The sequence below is a fragment of the Dryobates pubescens genome, chromosome Z (genome assembly GCF_014839835.1).
Source record: "Dryobates pubescens isolate bDryPub1 chromosome Z, bDryPub1.pri, whole genome shotgun sequence".
NCBI lineage: Eukaryota > Metazoa > Chordata > Aves > Piciformes > Picidae > Dryobates > Dryobates pubescens.
Genome location: NC_071657.1, coordinates 131,002,766 through 131,027,916, shown reverse-complemented (window position 1 = coordinate 131,027,916; position 25,151 = coordinate 131,002,766). Strand labels below are relative to the sequence as shown.

Genomic DNA, 25,151 nt, shown 5'->3' with positions numbered 1-25,151 from the left:
GGTCACTGAGACAGGTTTTGGAGCACATGAAACTTTCTCACACTCACTTAGAAAAATATATGCTTAATGATTTTTTTAGAAACAAGGTGATTTGGTTCTACAGAACTGATTTGCTGGAACAGCTTAATCTGTTGGTCATCAGTACTCTTGACTTTACTCCACAATACCTTTTGTGAAATATCTGCCTGTAGGTCCATTTTCCAGTTCTCAACCTTGTCCTTCTCACTTAATTAAAACAACAAAAAAAAGGCTTATTCAGGTCAGATAATTGAAAAGGCCAAGACATGCTGTTCCCCTTGCTTTATTCTAGAAAAGACAGAGATGATTAGGATGAAGACAGGTTTGATTTGCTCTTCCTAACAATGGATTTTCCCATGGTTTGCTTCATCTGGAGGTATCTAGCCTGGTGAAGAGCCCTTTGGTTTCTCCCATATGTTGGAAAATGGACCTACAGGCAGATCTTTCACAAGGAGCACTGATGACCAACAGATTGAGCTGTGCCAGAAAGTCAGTTCTATAGAAACAACTCACCTTGTTTCTAAAAAAGCATCATACCAACCCTCAGTGGAAATAATCTCCAATAGCATGCAAAACATTTGTGCATTGAGTCAGGGGAAGGAGCATGCAGTGATTCTGAAGTAACTAAGGGAAGCCAAAGCACGGGATGGAAAGCCAGATGCCTGCTTTAAAAGAAAGCCAAATCCTTTGAGGTTTATAAATTCATTAAAGATGTATCTGTCTGGTTTTATCTGCATCTTGTGATAGGAACAGTTAGTGGAAAGCAGGCATTCGTAACCCTGCCAGAATCCAGAACAGGCCTGCTGCTCAGGACAGCCAGCCCACCCCAGAACTTCCCTGCAAAAAAGCCCTTTGAAGGCTGTTCTGCAGCACTTCATCCCCAGAAAAGCAAGCACTGAGAGGCACAACTAGGGGATGGGAGGGAAGCTCAAGTATCTGCCACTGCAAAGGGAAAGCGAGCACAGGGGTGACCTCTGCACTGCAATGAATACACAAAAGACCAGGGAAAAGGTAATGCCCAGTCTCCTTCACTGGGAGCATTCACAGCTCTCCACTGTTTCAAGTTAAAATCAAACTCTCTTCTCTAATTAGGCAGATCCTGGACTGTCCAGGGCAAAAACTAAGCTACGCCAAGCAATTGTGTAAGAGTAAACATGCAGAGGATGCTTACTCTTCTCTAGATAAACACACAGAGCTGACAACAGCACAGCTTCAGTCAGCAGCAATGGACACAACCCATTTCCTTTCCCCTTGCAGAGCACTCACAGGGTGCCTGCCACCAGTGCCAGAGGGAAAGCAGAGGAAGGGGGCAGGAGGCGCAAGCCAGAACAGAAATGCAAAACAATGTGCCTGCTATAGTCCCTACTAGAAAGAGTCCAAGCTGCTGCAGGCCATACAAACACAGTCTTGTTTACACAACTTCTCAAAATTTCCAGGTTCTCCTTTGTTCTAAAGGAGCAAGGCCGTTCTAAAAACATTTTCTGACTCAAATGACCCAAGGTCAGGGACAGCATCAGCTCCATTTAATACTGGAAATTCTTTCAGTAGCCTCTGAAAGAACAACAAGAAACCCCGAGTGGTTTGCGTGCAAAGGAGCTAGCGAAGCCTTGGTTTCCTACAGGCTAGCACACAGCCTGCTTGTAAACTGAACTGCACAAGACTTTCACGTGGATGGCTACAAAGGGGCAAGTTGTGATTGAAGTTCTTTTCCTTTGCATGGATTACACAGCTTCCTTTTTTGAGTGGACGCCCTCACGTGGCATCTGCTCCCCCTGCTACCTTTCTTTCAGCCAGAGCACCAGCAGGGTCTCTCCGCAAACCCCACTCACGCAGCTTCACTAAAGATCTGCAGAAGCTGCAGTACCTGCATGATTCCACCCCACATTACCTAAGCTTAGAAGAAGGGATGAATGATTACAAGAAGTCTTATTTCTGTGGGAAAGAGCTAGAAATGGGCAGCCAGGATAGTTTTGAGACTCTACCAGTAAGTGACGATAGGTTTTTGTGTTCAGCTGTACCTCCACCAGCGCAACAACTGATTTTGAAATAGCTACATGCAATGCTGAGAGGCAGCACAAACCCACTCGTATTTCTGGCACCCATGCTTCCACTTGTGCCGTGCACAAACAGCTTTCAGCCTCTCCAGGTAACAGCTGAGGACTCTACACAAATGCTACAGACCTGTTGAGCCACATGACTCTTACGGCAATGAAAAAGGAGCTTAAGGGTCTCAGAAATACCACTCTTGTAGAAGCTTCTTCCAAGAGGCCACTCTTAGATCAGTAATGTGGCCACAGCAGCAAAAAGTAAAAATTCCTTGTGCATATTTGTGAATTGTGTAAGCACTCAAATAAAAGCAGAAGACAACTGATTTTGCTGAGAGGATAATTTTTTCCTCTCGAGGCAAACATAAAATGACATGTGACCTTAAAAATAAGTCTGATCATTAACACAGAACATTTTCAAATTAAGAGAAAAAAGAGACACCATCAAGGTTCAGGGCAAAAGAACAAACTGGAACTAAAGGCAGAATGGTCAGGGTTGGAAGGAAACCCCCAAGATCATCTGGTTCCAACCCTCCCTGCCATGGGCAGGGACACCTCACACTAAAACAGGTTGCTCAGGGCCACATCCAGTCTGGCTTTAAAAACTTACAGGGATGGGGTTTCTACCACCTGCCTGGGCAACCTGTTCCAGTGTCTCACCACCCTCATGGTGAAGAACTTCTTCCTAACATCTGAATCTACCCACTCCTACTTTTGCTCCATCCCTCCTAGTCCTATTACTACCTAATGTCCTATAAAGTCCCTCACCAGCTTGCTGGTAGGCCCCCTTCAGATACTGGAAGGCCACAATAAGGACTCCTCAGAGCCATCTCTTCTCTAGATTGAATACCCCAGCTCTCTCAGAGCTTTAATTGCATAGCCTCTGCAGTGGGGTGGGGGGGAATTTGAAATGGCACACAAAACTATACATGCATGGGCATTTCCTAAGTAGGTCTTCATTTGCTAAGTAGGTCTGTGTATTCTGTTGTGCAAATAATGAAAAGAATCCTCAAGAGATAAGCACTTCAGCCTGCACAGGGCTTGGATACCTTCCCAGAATTCAGGTCACAAGCAAAGACTCTCATAAGCAACAAAGGGTGCCAGAGCAAACACTTCCCTGCAACTGGCCTGTATTTGCCTGTCTAGCCAAAAATTAAATGATGCACTTTATGCTTTTTATTGGCAAACATGCAATACCAAAGTGCAATGAGCTGACAGCAAGTTTTAGTCTGTCGCCCACTTTCACACAATATCGCTCCACGTCAACACCCAAATGTTCAATACATGAGCTATATACTAAGTATGACAGTATCTGGTAACTCAGGGGGGGAAAGAAAACAAAGAAAGAAAAAGAAAAATCCTGCTTTCCACATTTGCTTTCAGACAAGATCTCCAGAGAGCAGCCAAAGCATCCTGGAGTCCACTGGACAAAGTCAAGTGGATTTCCAGCACAGTCACACTCTGATAAAAGGGGCCTCACATTTAGTCTAAACTACATCTAAACTCTGAAGCCTATCTGCTTCATCCTGCAATGGACTAGCATTAGCCTGTGGTTGCTACAGCTCAGCTTGGGCAAATATTTAAACCATCTGTCCATTAGCAGCACCCATCTTCAAATCTCCAACAGAACAGTAGCTAGAAGGGGGAGGTTTACAATTAATAATTACCCAATGTACCAGTGTTTACAAATGGATTTGCTCAACAGATGTCTGGTAAGTGGTGTTGATAAACATCACCTGAAAAGCACTTGTATGCAGCCAGGTATTGTTTTGGGATCTCTTTGGGCATCACAGCCATGAAGGAAGAAGTTTAAAAGAACACAGAAAATACTGAAGGTTGAATTGATGGTATCAGCTCAAACTCAGTCTAGCCAGCCCTGACAAAGAAAACAAAACAGGCAGTGGAAAACAAGATGACAAAAAACCCTCCTGCACTCACAGGTATCCTGGTTGGAACAGCACAGACTCAGTGCTCCTTCCAGATGAGGTCATTATTTCATTTTCAGATCTCCCACCAACCCACCACTTGCATCACTGCAACATACACCATCATCTCCACCCAGCCACCAGCCCCAGTGAGGTAAAGCTACTCACAGCACCCATTTTCTGTGCAAACCACTCCAGTTCCCAAGCAGGAGCTCTCCAAGCCATCCTTCTCCTTGCTGTTCAGCTCTCTGGACATGTCTCACACAGGAGATAGGCCTGACAGGCTGCCTGCCCAGCTCTCTGCACCACTAACAGAATGCACAGAACATCCAAACTACAAGGCTCATGTCCTCCTCCTAGCCCCAGCATCCCTTGCTCACACAGAAGCTGAACTGGGGCTTCTTTCTAGACAGGCTTGGTCACACAAATGCCTCATCCCCCACCCAGCTCATGCCATAGCCCTCTGGAGAGCAGGGCAAGTGGCCTTTTCCCCATGGCTGTGGCCCTGCCCCAGTCTCTGCCCGGTTAATGCCGGCACACTGCATCAACACAGGGGAAATGCCCACTGGGAACAGAGGTTCAGCTACAGTGGCACAGGAAGGCTGGAGCACACATGAAGGTTCTCACCTCTGCTCACACCATTCCCTTTGCTCAGGGTAGACAGTTTTAACTCTTTATGTAGGTGCTTGTACAGAGCAGCTTTAAGCCAGTGAGGAGACACAGGCTGTGCAGTTTCCCTTGGTCTTCCTTCCCTGAACAGGACACACACTATGTCCTCAGATGGCTGGGCACACAGGTGCTCTTCCAGTCTGATGGCTGCTTACGGTCATTTTTCAGCTCTTCATAAAACATAAGGGACTTTGCAATTAATTCCTAAAGGATATTACTCACTGGCAGAACCAAACTTCACTGTATGTAAATCTAAATATTTATACTCATTGTTCAATGTTCCCCTGCATTACATTCATCTAAGACCTGAGTTCAGAGAGAGCCTTCAAACTGCCAAACGCATTCGTGTCTCAGCAATGTCAGTCAGGTCCTTCTGCTCCTGCTAATGTCACCCTGTCCACTGGTAGCTGTCCATACTTGTCCCCTGTTTGTTTTAACAAAGTACCCAAAGCAGATTCACACATTCATGAGAGAGATCTAAGGGAAGAGAGAAGGGAGGGAACGTCTCAGTGTCTCCTACAATAAAAACAACCAAGGTTAAAAACAATAAAATAGATCTAATCTGCCAAATAAGGAGGTACCATTTGATGTGCTTTTTTAAACTTGGCATTTTTCTTACATTAGCAGCATGCACAGCTCTGCTATTTACCACAATCCTGACTACATTAGTGTCCTACTCATAGAATCATAGAATTGTTAGGGTTGGAAGGGACCTCAAGGATCACCCAGTTCCAACCGCCCTGCCATGGGCAGGGACCCCTCACACTAAATCAGGTTGCTCACAGCCACATCCAGCCTGGCCTTAAAAACCTCCAGGGATGAGGTATCCAGCACCTCTCTGGGCAACCTGTTCAAGTGTCTCACTACCCTCATGGTGAAGAATTTCTTCCTAACATCCAATCCTATTTTTCAGGAAGAGGAGGGGGCAGGGGGCAAATGAGGTGGTGGGAGAAGAGGGAGGTTGAAAATAACTGCCTTCCAGTTTGTCCAGAAGCTTATGAGGGGATGATCTCCCATCTTGAAATGATTAAAAGATGTTATGAAATAGTCAGGGGTCAAGACATTGAAAAGTTCCCATTTTGTGATTAGAGAAAGGCAGGTGGAGTACAGGGCCCAGCCTTCTTTCCTTCCAGTGGTCCAACAGCAAAGCAAGACCTTCTACCGTAAGGAGATCCCTATTACCTTGCTGCAGGCTCTTTTTCACCTACATCTCTGTCTTTGGCTCACTAAAAGCCACTTTCTTCCCCTCCAGCAGTTCTGGTGCTCAAAAAGTCACCTATATTTACACTTGTGAGAACAGCAGCAACTGTCATGCCATAGCCAACAAAGCCAAAACCAGCAAAGTAAAATCATGGCATAAAGTTGCTTACTGTAATAATTACCACAGGCAGAGAGTTTCAGTTGTGAAACATTTTACCAGGCACCAGGACAATAGATACTGATGATACCTTTGTCAAACAGTTTAGTAAATCCTTCCCAATCTCCTCTCAAAACTGGCAAGCAAGGGAACTTGCCTGCAGTTTTAAAAGGCAAGCAAAAGGATCAAAGACTTTATTTCCATTAACAGTCACACTTGGAGTGGAAAATTTTCATAACTGCTTGAGACTGAAGTTAGTTAAGGCACAGAAAAGAGTGCAGTTACCTTTTGGTGTGGCATAACACTCAAAATACATTTCAGCAGGTTGAAATAGTGCCCTCAACTTTATTCTTTAATGGATTAACTGGCCTGTAAAACCTGTTACAGGGAACCATAAGGGAGGCTTCCAAAGCCACAGAAGAGATGAAGAGCTAGAAATACACAAACACATCTATTTGCAAAATCAGGAATCTGCACATCAATCCCAGGTTTACAGTACAATCCTATTTGGTGTGCTACTTTTTGTCAGATACTAAAGCACAAACTAATTTCTCCATTCAGTGAGTTCTGCTGCTTTCTTCTCTCTTTTCAGAAGCATTATTAAAAAAACCCAAACAAACAAAAAAAACACCAAAAAACCCCAAACTGCACAAAACCAAAACCTCCAGATTTTTCCACCCCTGCTTACCCGCAGCATCTCTATCCAGTTAAGAAGTATGTCCACTCTAAGGCTTGTCTTCTCTGCCTCATCTACTGAGGCTCTCCCTCCTAATGCACAGCTTCAGAAAATAAACCAAGTCCTCCCCATCAGCCTCCCCACCTGCACATTCCACAGTCTGCTCTAGCACCAGAACTGTTCCTCTTGCAGGAGAAGTCTGGTTCAAGGCAGGCATCTGGCAAAAAAGCTAACTTCGTTAAAGTGAAGCTGCAGTGGAACCACACCCACTGCTCAAGCAATGGCAGCCACGCTCTCAAACAGCCTTAGGCCTGCAGCATCCACCTGGTAGGTGTGTGGCCGAGATGTCACAGTGCACAACCAACTGAAGGAGCATGAATTGTTTGCTTGTAGAACACAGAGAGATATAACTTGCTCCTCCTGGTTCACACGATAAGCCTAGGGGACAGAAAACCTGGCTGCACTCAGCACCCTCTACAAAACGTCGGAACAAGTACCGTGAGTCGCACCAGGCTTGTGTTTTGTCCTAAGTTACATCCTGGGAACCAATTTCTGTTTGTTCTACAATGTTTGCACCAAAATGTTTTGTGTACACAAGCTTCAACAAACGTGGAGTATGGTGAAGGTATGAACCCAAAAGAGAACACTACTACCTATTTACAGATTGCCTGTGTAGATCAGCAATGCTGTAACCAACGTGGGTAACAACTTAGACTACAGCTAAAAGATATCTTTGTGAGCATGCAGTCACAAAACAGCACTGACTGCAACAAAGAGGGAACAGAGCAAGCACTGCCCAGGGGAGTTTGTCCTGGTATAGAGAGTTGTGGTCACCAGAGCAGAATCTGGTTGGAGGTCTTTATCTAGTGCAGTCCCTCAGAGGTTGGCACTGGCACCAGTACAATTCAATATATTCATCAACAACCTGGATGAGGGAACAGAGTGCACTGTCAGCAAGTTTGCTGACAAAACTGGGTGGACTGGCTGACACACCTGAAGGTTGAGAGACAGAGAGGCTGGAATGTTAGGCAGGGAGAAATTGAATTAATTCAACAAGGGTGAGTGTGGAGTCTTGCATCTGGCAAAGAACAACTCCATAGATCAGTATAGGTTGGAGAGCAGTGTAGGAGAAAGGGCTCTGGGGATCCTGGTGGACAGAAGGATGACCATGAGCCAGCAATGTGCTCTTTTGGCCAAGAAGGCCACTGGCATCCTGGGGTGTGGGTAGTAGGTCAAGAGAGGTTCTCCTCCCCCTCTACTCTGCCCTGGTGAGGCCACATCTGGAATATTGTGTCCAGTTCTGGGCCCCTCAGTTCAAAGACAGGAATCTGCTTGAAAGAGTCCAGCACAGAGCCACAAAGATGCTGAAGGGAGTGGAACATCTCCCTTATGAGGAAAGGCTGAGGGAGCTGGGGCTCTTTAGCTTGGAGGAGACTGAGAGGTGACCTCATTAATGTTTAAAAATATGTGAAGGGCACATGTCAGGAGAACAGAGCCAGGCTCTTTCTCAGCAATGCCCAATGATAGGACCAGGGGCAATGGCTGTAAGCTGGAGCACAGGACACTCCATGTGAACATAAGGAAAAACGTTTCACTGTGAGCACTGGGACAAGCTGCCCAGGAGGGTTGTGGAGTCTGCTTCACTGGAGACATTCAAAACCCGCCTGGATGTATTGCTCTGTGACCTACTCTAGGTGATTCTGTTCTGGTAAGGGGGTTGGACTAAATGACCTTTTGAGGTACCTTCCAATCCCTAATACTCTGTGATGTCTGAAAGAGAATGGAATCTAATTCTAGCTTGGAGATTCAGTAGAACATCCCTAACCAATTGCAGACTTTCTTGCTTTCAGAACAGTCAGATCAAAGTTTGAATTTCTTAGGGAGAGCAGTATTAAGGTTCATGTGGGAACACACAGTGAGGGAAAACAGGGAAGAATGAAAGAGGATCTCTGGAAGTACCTAAAAGCAGCATCTCCTTCCCATATTGAGGGAAAGGCATCACATTTCTAATGCATGTGCATAGCACACTGTCATGCTCCTATCTACAAGATAATGAAATGTCATTGCTAGTACTAAGAATACTGCTTCTATAATCCTTACAAATACTCCTCTGCTGCCTTTTGTTTCCTACACAACCACTACCAAATGTGAAAATGCCTTCTGAAAGATGGTTTGGTTTATTTTTCCTGTATTTTCTCTGCAAATGAAAACATAGAGGTTGCTACTTGTAGAAGAGGTTAAGTCCAGACATACTGCATGGAGCTCTGTCTCGGTCCAGAGAGGGAAAGAGACTCAGTTCTCTTGAATATTCCCATGTTGTGAAATTAGAGGCACAAAGGAGGCCAAAACATCAACAGCTAGGCTATTTATTACACAAATAAAGTGGATGGATCAGAAGGAGAGAGAAAATAGTGAGGGAGAGAGAGAAGAGGAAAGGAATTGTATTACCACACCCCTCACCCCTCAAGACAGTTTGAGTCTGTGGAGGAAGGCTGCAGCAGCTTTGGATGTAGAGATGTTGGGTTTGTAGAGGAAGGGTGCTGTAGCTTTGGCTGTAGAAGAGATGTTGTCCTCTGAGCAGCCTCTTCAGTTCCGTGAGTTGCAGCAGGGAGAACTTAGGACACAGAGAGAGGGTTCCTCTTGGTCTGCTTCTTCCAAGCTCCATGGTGCTGTCTCTGTCATTTTTTTCTCTCCTGGTATTCTCTCAGTTTTATTTCAGAGCAGCATTGCCTCAGGCTTTTCCTTCTGTGTTTTCCTTCTCCTGAGCCAGTAGTTGCTCAGATCTTTTATACAGTTTTTAGGTATGTATATTCCAGAGAGTATCGATAGCAGTGGCCTCTGCCCATTATTTCCAGGACAGCTGCAGTCTCCTGAGCAATCCTTATCTATGCACCTTCCTGAGAGTCGTTCCAGTGGCTCTGCCCAATACACATCATCTATTGTCTGGGCAATCAGCAAAGGTGATTTTATCTTTGTTGAGTCACATCAAGAGAAACAAGATTTAGTCTCTCACAAGCTCCTATCTTGAATTCTCCACATAAAGTTTTCACAACCACAGCTCAGTAAAAGCTGTATTATATATTACAAATTTGTCCAGCATTGGTTATAAAGGTCTAGCTAAACCCAAACTCATCTTAATACAGGATCTTTGATTAAAATTTGATAGGAGGATCATACAGGGGGAATGGAAAAAGAAGAAAAAAAAAAAAAAGGAAAGAAAAAAAGAAAGGGGGGTGGGGGTAACGGTGGCATACCAGCATCCTTACCATGAGCTTCAGGTGCTGTTTGGAGCTATGAATCACTAAAGAACCCCCACCCAAGTCTGCCATCCACTTTAGCTGTTACAAGAAAAATCACTAGGTTTACAACTTTGGTTGTTGTTGTTTCCAATACCAAATTATTTTCACAGACCATAGCATTTCAACAGCTTGTAAGGCAAACATTTACTTCACTAAAGATCTATTATTGTCCCAATTACAAGCTACCTCTTCATATTCCAATGGTAACTTAAGAAAGGCAGGAGGAAACCACCAAAATATGCTTTGAAGACTATTTGGGGTCAGTATTTAGGGGTGGGGCAAGATATGTCTTTTAATTATGTTTTAATTAAATCAGCTGTGAGTTTTAAAGTTCAGAGCATTAGAAACTGCTTTGATGTTTCACTTGACATATCAGCCTTTTAGTGCAGTATAAACAATCATGTTTCCCCATCTTGAAGTAAGCTTCACACTGTGTGAACATGTAACCGAATCAAAAGCAGCTGTCAACTTAGACAAACCCATCAACTCTATCCATAAAACAAAGTAATCAGTGACATAACCTTCCAGGGTAGCATATTAAAAGGAGAACATTAATTCTTTTCTAGTGCCCTGACTCTGGCTGGGGTAATCTTCTTGCTAGTAGCTGTTGCAGTGCTGTGTTTTGGACTTCATGTGAGAACAATGGTGATAACACACTGCAGTTGCTAATTAGCCCTTACCCTAAGATAAGTTTTTTTTCCAGTTTCCCATGCTCTGCCATTGAGCAGGTGCACAAGAAGCTGTGAGGAAGGATGGCCAGGACAGCTGAGCCAAACCAGACAGAGGGATATTCCATAACACAGAATGTCACGCTTCGTATACAGACTGGGGGCAGTTGGCCAGGAGGGGCCGATTGCTGCTTAGACATCGGTCAGCGGGTGGTGAACAAGTGCCTTGTGCATCGTTTGACTTTTCTTGGGTTTTATTTCTCTTTTTGTTATATTCCTTTGTATTACTTTTATTACATTTTCACTATTATATTGTTCTTATTTCAACCCACTGGTTTTACTGTTTGGTTTTATTCTCCCCCCCATCCCACTGGGGAGGAGTGAACCAGCCAGCTGAGTGGTGTTTACCTGCTGGCTGGGGTTAAACAACAACACCTAGGATTCAGCTCAGCAGGTGGAACATTCCTCTGAAAAGCTTCTATGCCCCCCAATACTACCACTGGGGAACACGGTAACAGCAACTAGGAAACAAAGAATACCCAAGTGAGCCAAAACAAGAGGGTGTTGCCAATAACTTTCAACAACCCCAAAATACACTTCACAAGTTCCTCTCAGGCACAGGTGAGCACACAGGTGGGATTTTGTGACAAAATGCAAGATTAACCTCCCAGGAAGCTCATTGTGATTTGGTGATCAAAGAAAAGTCAAACTAATTTGCATTACACCACCTGCCCTGCTTCAAGCCAACCTACTTGGCTTTCTGACAGCTGGGCACTTCTGTTTGGTTATTGTTTTACTTAACAGTTCCATTCTTATTGGGAACTCACGAAAGGTGTGTACTAAGAATTATTTCTCCTCTGGTTTACAAACAAACCTGCCATCACAATACATAATATCAGAGCAACCACAAATGCCCTATGGTTTAATAAACCAATGAGGAAATCCTGGTGGAATATGCTCCACTAGCAAGAGAATCACTTTGATTTGATATCCATCAGCTCAAAACTCACTGGTTCTCCTACCCACCTAAACACTTTGCATTTATTTGGGATAATGTTAGGTATGCTGCAACCAGGTCTAAGGAATTGTGGATACTCTGTGTGCTGGCTGACTAGCACCCAGCCTAATCCAGAATGTAAAATATTCACCATACTAAGCACTGCTTCATTTTCATACATGACCAAGAACTCTGACCAGGGTGACAAAAAGCCATAAACCCCACAGCCAAATCCATCTCATGAAGTCTCCATGTACACAGGTTTGAGCTAGCAATAAGGGTATTCTTCCAGCTCTTCTACTCTTTGGTAACTCAGCTTCAGTATTTTCTCAAGAAGTAAGTTGCAACTTCGAGGACAGAATTGATCTTGTGGAAGAGATTGTCTTTAATATACTTCAATTGAAACATGTAGGGCTTTAGTAAATTGAATTTTTACATTATTATACTTTTAAAAAAAAAGCTGTACAAATCCCTCCTGGGCAAGCAAGGGACCAACAAAAGTTCAGAGAAGTGGATCACGTGGTCAGCTGAACACTAACACCGTTTTTCAAATTCTGTGACAACAAACTTGTTCCCATGAAGGCCAAATCAGACCCCAACCCATTCTTTGCAGCTGATTTAGAGAATGTTAAAAGAAGGTACTCTGGTTTGTCAGCAATTTCAACACAGTGGTGCAGACTAAAAGGAGAAGGCAGACTTTGAAGAAAAAAAAAACAAGGAGGGGAAAGAAACCCAACACACCCAATCATTCTGCTTAGAGTAATTCTTTACATACTGCCAGCCACAGAACTCAAAGAAACAAACTTAAGAAGGGCAACTCCTTACATAAATTAGTTTAGCTTCGACTGTATTTTTCTATGGTCATGAAATCTGAAGCTAGTGTGATGATCCTATTAGGAATTTTATCTGACTGATGTCTAGAGGCACTTGTCTCCTCAGACAGCCATACATACATACAGCAATCTCTTATCATTACAACAAATTAAAAGGCAACTAAAACCATTCAATAGAAGAGTCAATTCCCCAGGAAATAACTGCATTAGGTTAGCAAACAGAAAAAGATACTCCAGACTTTGAACTCTACAATGGGCTTACTCCATGAGAATATCTTGTCTAGCAACTGTGAATCCATCCAGTTAGATCCTGAGATCCAATTACTGGACTCTGTTAGAGCAGCTAAATGGTTTTCCTTACAGAAAGAGTTGATAAAGCTTCTTGTCAGTCATTATCCCACACTGCACATTCTTTGAAGGGGAAAAAGGTGTTCCCACAATCCAACAACTAAAGAGCCCCTGAATATCCAGTGATATACTCCCAGGATTTTGTTTATTTTAACCTGACCTGCTTGCCTGTGTGAAAAATGCAAACTGTCCTTCATATTGCATTTTACATCAAAATTAGCTTAAAGAGCTAGAAAAACTTCTAAGCTACAGCTTATGTAGCGTTGTCACACTGCATAAAAAAGGTAATGTGCTATGTTAGGCGCTATGAAAGCTGGTTACAGCACCATGATCAGAGGAAGATTTCTTTAATGAAAGACCAAGTTGTTCTTAGTGAAGCAGATTCCTTTTGTGCAGATTATGTAGGAGTCTGGTTGCTGCTTGCATCAGGTTGCCTGCACAAGTGATGTTTCCCTGGCTCTGGTGTTCTTCCACTGCCAGTGTTTGTACATGGGGACCTGATGCATCAACTGCTCCAAGCGTACACTTTCAATGAAACTGTTCACTTTTGTACAAGACACAAAGCATCACTCCCTAGTATAGAAATAGGAACAGACCTATTTTTCAGCCTGGATAGATATAATACTTTTTCCTCCTTCTTTCAGTCAGAGCTCCTAGAACGCAACCAAATCACAAATGAATTCCACATCTCAAATGCGCCTTTCACTGTGCCTCACATCCAACCAGGACAATTAGCTCCAATTTGCTCTCAGCAGCAGACAAGTGTTCTTATCTATCATTCTGCAACAGATGGAGCAAGTCTTCTACATGAAGATTCCTTCTCTCTCCTCCATTAAATATGAAAGCAAGACAAAAATTGAAGCCATCGGCTGCCAGGTCCACGTCTCAGAGAGTTAAGGATTTCAGCAGTTTTCAGGGGCACTACCTACTGAGGAATTTACTCCTGTACTATATACAAAGTAAGAGTCATCCCATGCATCACAAGTATTCCTGCCTGCGCATCTGACAGGATTAAAATGAACTTTTCTCCTGCTCATGTTTCTGTTCCTTGGTCTTTAATGCCTAGCTTGAACAGTTCAGCCTGACAGACCCAGAAATGCTTCTCTCCCCATTGCTTTTCAAAGCAAAACACCCATACACAGTAATAAAGCAAAAGGGCTGACCAGTCAGGGCAGTCTGAGGCTCAGCTCCTGCAGCTGGGTACAGGATGCATCTGCTGTGCACTTTAGGCATAGTTTAGGTCACTTGCCACATGCCAACTTTTCTACTGCTAGCAAGCTAACCAGAGACACAAAGAAAGTAAATTATTTTTTTCACTCTCTACCTCATAAAAGGTAACATAAGATGCCTGTCTATGTCTAGACTATATAATCTTTGCACACATCAATAAAGTCATAATACAATAGTTCAAATTACATCTATTACAAAAAATAAAATTGCACTGACTCTTAGGCTATTCTCACACCACTGAACCTTGAACTTAGTCATTTCAGATGTTAGGACAAACAATGGAAGTCAATTCCCCCATTATGCAACAGGCAACCACCATATTCTTGATCTTTTAAGCAGTGCCAAAAAATATGCCAGTTTCTGTACACGTAAGCACTATGGGTCATGCTGAAATCCCCAGTGCAGTTGCTAGTTTATATAGCTTTACTGCATACTTCTCAGATGAACCATGAAGATATTTCACAATGAAACCAGTAGCTCTGAACAAAAAGACTTTCATACTCTTCGCTTATGTAAGCTGCTGGTGGACTGATCAGCCAGATGAGCAGGTTTTGTTCCTGAGGAGTAAAATTCTTCAGAAGATAATAAAGCAGCAAAAGTAATGCTCTAAGAGAAATATCTGAACTAAACTCTTTCAGGTTTACAAGCTAGTATGATCCTAGTAGGCACAACCATGTATAAGAAGTCACTGAGAAGAAATCCTCTATAATAGAGCTTATTTGTCATCAATGAAGGCTTTATGCTACTTTTGCAGTATTAACCAATTTGATCTATCACAAACTTTTCTTCAGGGATAACAAGATAAATCATGGGATCCCTGCTTCAGTAGAAATAAGATTAAGCACTTAATTATTTGCCAAACTATTCACAGAATATGTCTGGTTGGAAGAAACCTCAAGGATCATCTAGTTCAACCTTCGGCCCAACAACAGAAGGTCAACACTAAACCACGTCCCTAAGCACCAGATGCACAGGCTGCTTGAACACCCCCAGGGATGGTGACTCCAACACTGCCCTGGACAGACTATTCCAGTGTTTGATAACCCTTCCAGTGAAGAAATATTTCCTAACAACCAGCCCAAACCTCCCCTGGCACAGCTTGAGTGCTGTCACCTGTCATCAAGCAGAAGAGGCTAGCCCCTCTTCACTCCAACCTCCCTTCAGGTAGTTGTAGAGACTGATGAGGTCTCCCCTCAGCCTCCTCTTCTCCCACTGAACACCCCCATCTCCCTCAGATGCTCCTTGTAGGTCATGTGCTATAGGCTCTTCATGAGCCCTGTTGCCCTTCTCTGGATGCACTCCAGCACCTCAATATCCTTCCTGTAGTGAGGTGCCCAGAACCAAACACAATGGTTTGGCCTCACCAGTGCTGAGCACAGGGGGATGATCACCTCCCTCTTCCTGCTGGCCACAGCGTTTCTAATACAGGCCAGGATGTCACCGGCTTTCTTCACCACCCGGGCACACTGCTGACTCATACTCCATGAACTATCAACCAATACCCCCAGGTCCCTCTCCAAGTTGCCGCTTTCCAACCACATGTCCACAAGTCTGGAGTTTACCATGGGGTTGTTGTGACCCAGATGATCTTCACTCAGAGCAGAACTTGGTGTAATTAGTAAAACTAAAATGGCTTTAGAATGACCATATTGACTGGGTACTGCAAGCAAGATACAATGGCTGTGCACTATGAGGAAGAGTACAGCATAGTTAGACGGCACATCCATACACTTGATCGCACCTTGGATCAATTAAACAGAACACAAGACAAGCAGTCCTAATTACGGACAACAGGGCTAACTATAAAAGATTACAGATGACTGCCTTTGTCATTTGCTCCTACTGCATTATTGTGTGTCATTTCTAAAAGAAATGCACTTGCAAACAGCATTTTTCCACAATTACTTTGTGGGTAAAGAGCGAGACGGAGAAGCTGACAAGCAGCACACCAAGTACTCCTACATACCCAGCACTAACACTTGGTGCTTCCTCTGAGGCAGATGAACCACTCCTGCTTTTACTATTATTTTGAGCACACCACAGATTCCCCTGTCTACGGGAACACAGATTCCTTTCCAGCACACACAGAGATGAGTAACTAGAAAGTGATCTTAATTGCTACATAAATCACATATGGTTGCTTAGCATAGCCAAATACATGTCTGCATAGGAAGCACTCTCCTCAAAAGTGTCTGCACTATTTCATCCACCTCACAAAACATCAAGTGTGCCAAAAAACAGAAGGGAAGCAGCAATTACTCATCCCAAGTAAATTCATACCTGCTTTCAGAAATGTATGGGCTTTTTTTACAGGCACCTAAACACATACAAAAGCCTGGCACTACTGTAGTCTGGTAAGCACTGTACTGAAACTGGTGGGCATGACAGCACGTAGAGCTAGCTTGTCCCACCAAGGCACATCCCCAAAGTCTGTGGTATGTGCTGGTTTTAAGACCTTTCCTGAATGCTGATCTCAAAAGGTACAAATCTCTGTGTGTGTTTTTCAGTTTGTTGTTGGTTGGTTTTGTACATATATATATATTATATATATAAAATATACACACACACACTTTTTTTCCATGTGAATGTAACCAGGCATACATTAAACCCCTACTACCTCTGCCTGGGAGGAAAGTGTCCTGCCTGCACAAGTCCCAAGGGCCTTAGCTGTAAACTCTGTCCTGGAGGAGAGCTGAAAGACAGAGGTCTGTCACTCTCACTTCTCTCTTCCTGATGCTTATACTGCTTGTCTTGGCTCACAAGTTTACTGTCATTACACTGCATTACAGATCTACCACCTCATCTAAAATCCTTTGTTAATCAGTTTATTTGCAACTGTTAATCCATCACTGGTGCTGCAGGCTTTTTACACAAGAGACAAACTGCAGGATCAGTTTTTACTTCAGTATTTCTTCATTAGTGGCACTTTAGCAGTGGCTAAATGTTAGCCAGCAAGAACTTCTTCCAAAAATGTTACTCTGACACTATTTTTACACATAAGTCTATAGCTGAATTAAGAAATCAGGAAAACAGAGTACCAAATTCTCTCCTTCCTTAAGTAACTGTTTATGTCTGGGTTTTTTTCCAGTGTCAGTGTATTCAGATGATCCTGAGCTCAGTGGCTCTGTAGAGCACTTCCCTGAATTCACCAGACTCCTCAATTAAAATTCCTTGTGTCTTCATGACTATTCACATGTATCTGAAGAAGCTTAAGTCTAAGCCCTTTGGACCATAAGGCTATTGATGGCCAATACCCTCTGGCTTCAGTGAAAGACCAAAGCTCCAGCAGTTCTGCTGCTGCACTTAAAACCACAGGGTTATTGCATCACTTAAATCACAGAGCACCCATACATACTAGATACTGCTGATTGTACCAGTGAAAAACCTAGGTACCACACTCCACTACTCAGAAACGCAAATCAGAGTAGTTTTTTTTCCTCCAACTTGAAATAAAAATTAAAAATCCAGTGTTTACCTGGCAATGTTCAACCAAATGCCAGTAATAAAGCTAGTTAGATACTGCTGGTGCTCCCAATGTTTATGCTCACAGAGAAGCAACTGCAAAACAGACTGAAAAAGAGTTGCAAGGTAAGAGTTAGTCAAGCACTCTGAATACAACCTGCTGCTGTTGCTGGCCACATGACACCTAAAATGCTGAATACAACAGCACTCAGATGTTTTAGTGACTTCAGCTCTTCTTGGGACAGTACTTGCTGGAACGCTTCCAGAGAAGGGTAACAAAGTTGGTGAGGGGTTTGGAACACAAGCCCTATGAGGAGAGGCTGAGGGAGCTGGGGTTGCTTAGCCTGGAGAAGAGGAGGCTCAGGGGAGACCTTATTGCTCTCTACAACTACAGGAGGTTGTCAAGAGGCAGAGGTTGGTCTCTTCTCCCAGGCAACCAGCACCAGAACAAGAAGACACAGTCTCACGCTGTGCCAGGGGAAATTTAGGCTGGAGGTTAGGAAGAAATTGTACACAGAGAGAGTGATTTGCCCATTGGAATGGGCTGCCTGGGGAGGTGGTGGAGTCACCATCATTGGAGGTGTTCAGGAGGAGACTTAATAGGGTGCTTGGTTGCATGGTTTAATTGATTAGGTGGGTTGGATTATAGGTTGAAGGTCTCTTCCAACCTGGTTTATTCTATTCTATTCTATCACTCAAAACTTGTTTCTTAAATTTGTGTGTGCTAGTAGTTACCCTTGCACATAGCGAAGTCCCCAAATTCTGAACTGATGACTCTAGGAACCAACAGCAGTGTATGGCAATCAGTGTCCTCTGCACAGAGCATAAATCTCATCTCACCTCCAGAGGCTGAGAAACATCAGAAGGGAACTCAGAGTTGACCCCAAAATGGCCACCACACTCCCTCAAGCTACTGACGTGCACACAGCACACCCAGTGCTCCGAGAGCGAGGCAGAAACACAAAATAAGGATGGCCAGCTCGCTCTGACAGTGACACAGGCTTAAAATAGACACAATCTCTACCCTGCTCATTCCTTCAGCTCTTAACTTTCAAGTATTTTAGCTGTGACAGTGTTTACCCCATAGTATCCACTGACTGCCAAAAGGATTTTTTAAAAAAGAATGAAATATTGGTGGATATTTTTAGTTGTTTGGAGTTGTGTTTTCTTTTAAACAAATTTCACGTCAAGCACAAACCTAAACTTTTTGGCTCCAAAGCAAGCCTATAATTAGAAATCTCATTTGTTCTGCTAGTCAGGAGAGCCATTTTCCCTAGGGAATGTTACTGAGAGGAAACCCAGGAAGAGCTGCACTGGCCAAACAGCGTGGAACTTATTAATAACGGACACTGGTAACATGGAGGATGATCAGAGGGCTGGAGCTCCTCTCCTACGAGGACAGACTGAAAGAGTTGGGGCTGTTCAGTCTGGAGAAGAGAAGGCTCTGAGGTGACCTAATTGTGGCCTTCCAGTATGTGAAGGGGACCCACAAGAAGGCTGGGGAGGGACTTCTCAGGATATCAGGCAGTGATAGGACTAGGGGGAATGGAATGAAGCTGGAGGTGGGGAGATTCAGGCTGGACATTAGGAGGAAGTTCTTCACCATGAGAGTGGTGAAGCCCTGGAATGGGTTGTCCAGGGAGGTGGTTGGGGCCCCATCCCTGGAGGTGTTTAAGACCAGGCTGGATGAGGCTCTGACCAGCCTGATCTAGTGTGGGGTGCCCCTGCCCATGGCAGGGGGGTTGGAACTAGATGATCCTTGTGGTCCCTTCCAACCCTGACTGATACCATGATACTAACTAGACCTGAGCAGTTACAAATTCCATTCTACCCCTAGAAACCATTTTCTTCCCAAATAAAATCCCTTTTTGTTTTTTTTTTCGTCTCTTCCTCTCAATGAAATTCCTCAACCCACTGTGCAAATTCATATGGAACAGACCTGAACAAGGGCTTCTACACTCAAAAGTCTGTCTACTTTCTCACACTTGCAGCAGTTCACTGGTTAAAAACAAACCAAAACACAACAAATGCCCAAAGCCTTCCCTGCAAACCTCCTCCTCCAACAGTGGAACGTGCTGGCTGGTTACCCTGCCACAAATAACTAGGGTTGAGACTTTGCACTCTGTGCCTTTTGCCTCTCTCCTTCACATCTCCCCTGCTCTTTATATCTGTTTTTCATTCCCAGCTTTCTTATGAATTTCCTTTCCCACGTACCTCCCCCCCCCGACACACACCTGCAAATTCCACTAATGTGCAGAAAATATGGCCACAAAAACAATGTCATGGCAGGAGGCACTGGGTAAGGGTGCAGGGGAAGGAACTTAAGACAGTGGGTCTGAAAGCCATGAAGATCAAGACCAGTAAGGGGAAGAGAGAAGGAGAAATCAGACTTCAGACACAGAAGGCCCTGCATTGACAGTGAAGCAACAAGCACGCTCTCAGGGGCAGGAGGAAAGTGTGCACTTCTGGAAACTGCCAAGAGAAGCAACTGCATTTTTCTTGCAAGCAGAGGACTTTTAATTTGGGGCTTGCTTTGTTTGTTTGTTTTACAGTGTCCTATAGGAAATGGTGAGAAAGAGAGCAAAAACACAGTTACTTATTTCTTCAAAGAGAAGAGCTGCGCTGAAGCACCGAAATTCCCATCTCCAAGCTCTTTTTCATTAGAAGTCCAGAGCTCCCTCACATTTTGAACACAAATCTTTCATGATTCAGATGCCTCATACAAGCTGCAAGATTTACCCTAACAGCTGGGATCCATGATCTTCAGAGCACCACCAGCTTCTGAAGGAGTGTTTCCCAAAGCATAATAGCATCCTCTCTCAGATCCCTCACACAAGGGCAGACAAAGAGATCTTGCCCATGGCCTCTTCTCACGTTTCTCACCCTTACAGTTGCAGTGGAAGAGGATGTCAAAACACAAAGCAGGCAGAACCAAGAACAGAGATTTCCCCAAGTGTTTGCAGTGATCCTCCCAGAAGACATAAGCTTAGCAAGACAGGAAGCTAACATAGCCACCAGCCACAATGGCTGAAAAGCCACTGTCCATCAAGCTGCCTGAGAGGGAGAAGTACTGTGAGGATTTGTACCAACCCTGTTCAAAGTGGGAGAATACAAGGAACTGACACACGGAAAGGAAGAAGCACAGAAAACATCTGCAGGAAGACGTGTATCCTTCCAACATATGGTATGGCTTGCTGGAGCAGGCATGACTGCCTTCATTTCTGCTGAAATGATGGGGCTCAGTGGGAGGAAAGAGGGAGAGAAAGGGGTCACCTTTCGAAAGTCTGCAAAACATCTTATTTTGTTGTTTTGTCTACAAGGAGTGGGCAATTGCCAAAGGCTTGATCATGCAGAAGCACAGGCCTCATCTTGCAAAAGCCTATGCACATGGATAACTTTACCACATGAGCAGTCACACTGGCAAGATACAAATATTTCCAGTTCCTCCTTTTTCATTTATGAAATGAGTCACTGCAAACATGCAACAATGAGCTGCATCTAGCTTTTGATACTTAAATTTTACAACATCCACAGAAGAAAATCTTAAGTAAAGCTAAACTTCCATGAACACCACCAGAGCATAAAGCGGTCTGCATTTTATGCACATTGCCCTCAGATTAAAGTATTTCTTGCTTAGGAAATTGCTGTGGGGTCACTGGTTGGCCCCAGAACACCATGCCGTGTGTCATACACTGTAATGGTGTTCATGCTTCTGTATTTTAGAAGTGGTGAAGAGAGATCAAGAGACAAACCTTTAACCACCCTACAGATGAGCCATCTTAGAGCCCACAGGCACTATCACAAGATTTTTATACCAGAATTCATCTGGATCCTGGTTTAGCTGCAAGAAGCTGAGGTACATAACTAAGTCTATCCCTGCCCCATTACATGGAAGCCAAAACTTCACCCAGCTTAAAAATTGCCTTTTTACATTTTATTTTCTTTAGAAATGCATGCAAAATAAGTCCAAATACTACTGCTGAGTTTTTCTGCAGGCACAGCTGCAAGTCAAATGCTCTAACCCATTTCTTCCCCATGACAGAGGGACCAAAGACAACAATTGCCAGCACATAACTCTTCTAAAAGAGGAAAAAAAAAAAAGAGAAAACACATACTGTACAACTGAGTATCTGTAGAGTTGAGAAGGACACAGAAACAATAACTAACAGCTCCCCTCTTTTCGCTCAAGGGGACATAGTGTGCATTTTTTTGCCTAAACCTCAAATACAAACCAAAAGTAACATCCTCATCTGTACAAAGAGGCTTATTATAATTGTTATTGCTGGAAGGGGAAACTCACTCTTAGTGGCCACATGACTGTTGAGGATTGTTTCCTCCCCCCACCCCCTAACTCAGCAGCTCAGAGCAACTGGTAATAGCTTCATGCTTAGAAACATTTAGCTGAGCATTTCTGACGCTGCAGAGTCAGCAATACAGATGAATCTGTTCCGGGCTACTCAATACATACTTAAACATGTACCCTGCAGCACCTCACTGCAGTATTCTTTAGGGAAACATTACTAGAGCACAGTAACAAATTTTAGGGCTTGAGTTGGCGCTTTTTTTCCCACCCACTCTTGCTTGGTAACATTAGCATCACGTACAGCAATTTACTGGCACAATTTACTACTTAGATGACTAGTATTTAGTAAGATAACTCATACAACAGCATTATAAAGACACGTGTTTCTAGGATCTGAATCAAGGCTTTAGGCCTTCTCACATCTCATGTCACAGCAGCCAGACAGCAGCGGGGTGTCTGCTCCCACAGTATTGTCACTCTGCAGCCCTCCTCTGCAACGGCCAAGTGGCAGCCAGTGCTGACCAAATAGGTTAGCAGATGAAGATCAAGGACATCCAGCAAGCCTTACCAAGTTCCCCAGAGTCACTCAGGTTAGCGGGAGGCTGAAACTCGAGATGGATGAGAAAAAGACAACCCCTGAGGAGGGGTGCCATGAGAATCACCCTGGGGAAGCAGCCATAACCTGATAAAACGCTGGTCCCAGCCTATTTACACAAGACGCCTGAGCTCAGGTGTAAGGAGAGGGTGCGCCCAGGCTCTCTGCCAAATTTTGCGAAGGAAGATAAAGCTCAAGAAAGCTCCATGCACTTCCTTGAACAGAAGCAGGAGTTTCCTGAGGGGCCGTTAGAGGGCTTAAGTTTTAAGGAAATCGCAAACGGGGCACAACAGATGGAGAACCTCAAAGAAACTGAAACCAAGGTTGGCTTTCTGCAGCACAACACAGCCTAGAACAGCCGAGGGCAACGAACGGTGGGGCTTGCTGGGGAGGGAGCAGAGGGCACCAACGAGGTATCCAGACTTTGAGAAGCAAGTGTATAACGAGGTCTCCATAGCAGCAGTAATATCGACACCAAAGTCCAGTGGGGAAAAAACACCAAACGCTTGTACAAAGAAACAGGCAGTGACCAGAGAGAGGCCACAGATGCCGGTGTGAGCCCGGGAAGAAGTGCTCGCAAAAACGAAGCAGGCTCACCGGTTTCCAAAGATACAAACCACGTCTAGAAAAGTATCCTGCACTTTGGGAACAGAGTGCAGCTGGACTGTTTTGCTAAAGAAACCCTACATTTATCCTACATGATTTAATGATTGCTCTGGATGGGCCAGGGACTGTTCCATTTTGTATCCCTGAACACGAGTTTTAGTCCTAGGTGAGGAGGGATGATTTCGTTGTGGCAAGGTTTCCTCGACACACCAATACTTCTCATTGAGTCTGCATCACTGTAGGTCCCCCACAAAAATGAGGGGTTTGCTTTTTTATCGGTTCTTGATTTCAAAGGCCACTTGCAGTTGATTTCCCGAGCCTGAATGCTTAAACCAAGATACTCGAGCACTTCTGAAGGCCTCCCTCTGCCAACAAAACAGCTGAAGAGGCTGTCATTCATCTCGAAATGAGCTCCAAGAGCAGTGGAGTGGCAGACCCTGCCATACCCCAGCAGAGAGCTGCCAGTAGAGCCGATAGCAGGGCTGATAGCACGACTACTCACCACTGAAGCATGTGATTTTTGAACACATCCCCAGCCCCCTCCCCGGACTCTGCGGGATCAGCCCTACAGCCTGGCTCACTCAGCCCGGCTTCCGAGCAGGGCACCCCGGCGAGCTCTTGGAGCTGGCGAGCCCACTCCAGAGAGGCTCTCGGCCTGTGCAGGAGCCCCGCTCGGAGCCCAGGGAGGGGAGCCCTGCCCCGCCACCTCCTTCCTGCTCCGACACGGGACCCGGGCGGCGCCCGCGGGCTCGTCCCCGTGGGGGAGGGGGCGGCGGACACGTGGAGACCGAAGCCAGAGGGAGGAAGGCGGCAAAGCCCGGCACAGCGGCTGCTACCCCACAGGGCGAGGCCGCCCCTCAGCCCCGCGTACAGTACTCACTTGTGGGGTGGTCCGGGTCTTGCCCGGCGGCCTCCTGAAGAAAGAGGTGCGGGCGGTGAAGAAGAACTCCTCGGACTCCTCCTCCTCCAAGCTGCTGTAGCCGCTGCTCATGCTGCTGGTCCAGGTCATTAGCGGCGGCGGTTGCTAGTGGCGATGGTGCTGGGGCCGGGCGGCGGAGAGCGCCGTCCCGGCCGCCGCATGGGGCCCCGCCGCTGCCGCTCCTCTCCCGGGGCGCAGGAGGAGGAGCTGCTACTCTGGCGGCTCCGCTCCCGCCCTCCGCTCCCTTCCTGCCGCACAAATCTCCGCGGGCAGCGCCGCTCCGAACTCGGCCAGGCAGCGACACCCCGCCCGCCCCGCGGGACGCCCGCCCCGGGCGGCAGGTGAGGGGGCGGGGGCCGACGGCTTCCCGCCCACGAAACACCGGCCTGTGCGAGCGAGGAATCCTGCCGGCACGGCCAGCCCAGCCACCGAGTGCCAGGACCCGACGGCAGCGTGGGGGGAAGGAGGGGGAAGATCAAAGCACGGGCGTGGGCTGGAGTTACTGACTCTCTGCTGGCTCTGTGCAGAGGCTTCAGCCCCCCCACTCGCTAATTACAGCAATGAGGTATAAGAGGGGGTGGCGGTGGTGGGTCACAGTATTACAGTATCACCAAGGTTGGAAGAGACCTCAAAGATCAGCCTAAAGAAAGAAGTTCCCAAACTTTCCCTAATAATTACCGGATTTCACTCCTGTGCCTGTAAGAAAAAAGTTGCTAAAAAATAACCGATGGCAAAATAATTGCAAGCCTCTCCTGTATTTCTTTTTTGAATTTAAGCTTTGCAACTGGCGGCAAACCCAGTCATGCTGAGCGATAAAAACCTGGAATTCCCGCAGCTGCTGTGAGTGGCTGGCCCTGGCCACTCCTCGCACCATCAGGCCCACTGACTATTAGATCAGTGGAATTCATTGCCCCAGGATGCAGCGAGGAGCCAAGCTTTCCCAGACTCAGCAGAGATTAGATACGTGTACAGATAGCAAGGATATTCAGAGCTGCAACGGGGAAACATGTTTAAAGGCACAAAAGTTCTGATAAGACACAGGGTGTACATCAAACTCATCATTAATGGGGGAAATTACAAGCGGTGTCCGATGGCCGAGGCACTCCATAATTACCTGCTTCAGAGTTTCTCATGTCTTCCCTTAATTAAGCTAGGGCTGGTCACTGTCACAGACAGGATACTGGGTTTAAGGTAGGGCTTC

At 45.2% G+C, this 25,151-nt stretch overlaps 1 protein-coding gene across 1 annotated transcript in view; it reads right to left on the bottom strand.

Annotated features, from left to right (window-relative positions):
* The window catches only part of RASSF3 (Ras association domain family member 3), a 61,018-nt gene extending 36,724 nt beyond the window's left edge, over positions 1-24,294 (bottom strand). The window contains exon 1 of the mRNA XM_009906039.2: positions 23,912-24,294. Coding sequence (XP_009904341.2) covers positions 23,912-24,040 — 129 coding nt within the window. The 5' untranslated portion in view covers positions 24,041-24,294. The remainder of the gene's footprint in view (positions 1-23,911) is intronic.
* Between the last annotated feature and the right edge of the window lie 857 nt (positions 24,295-25,151).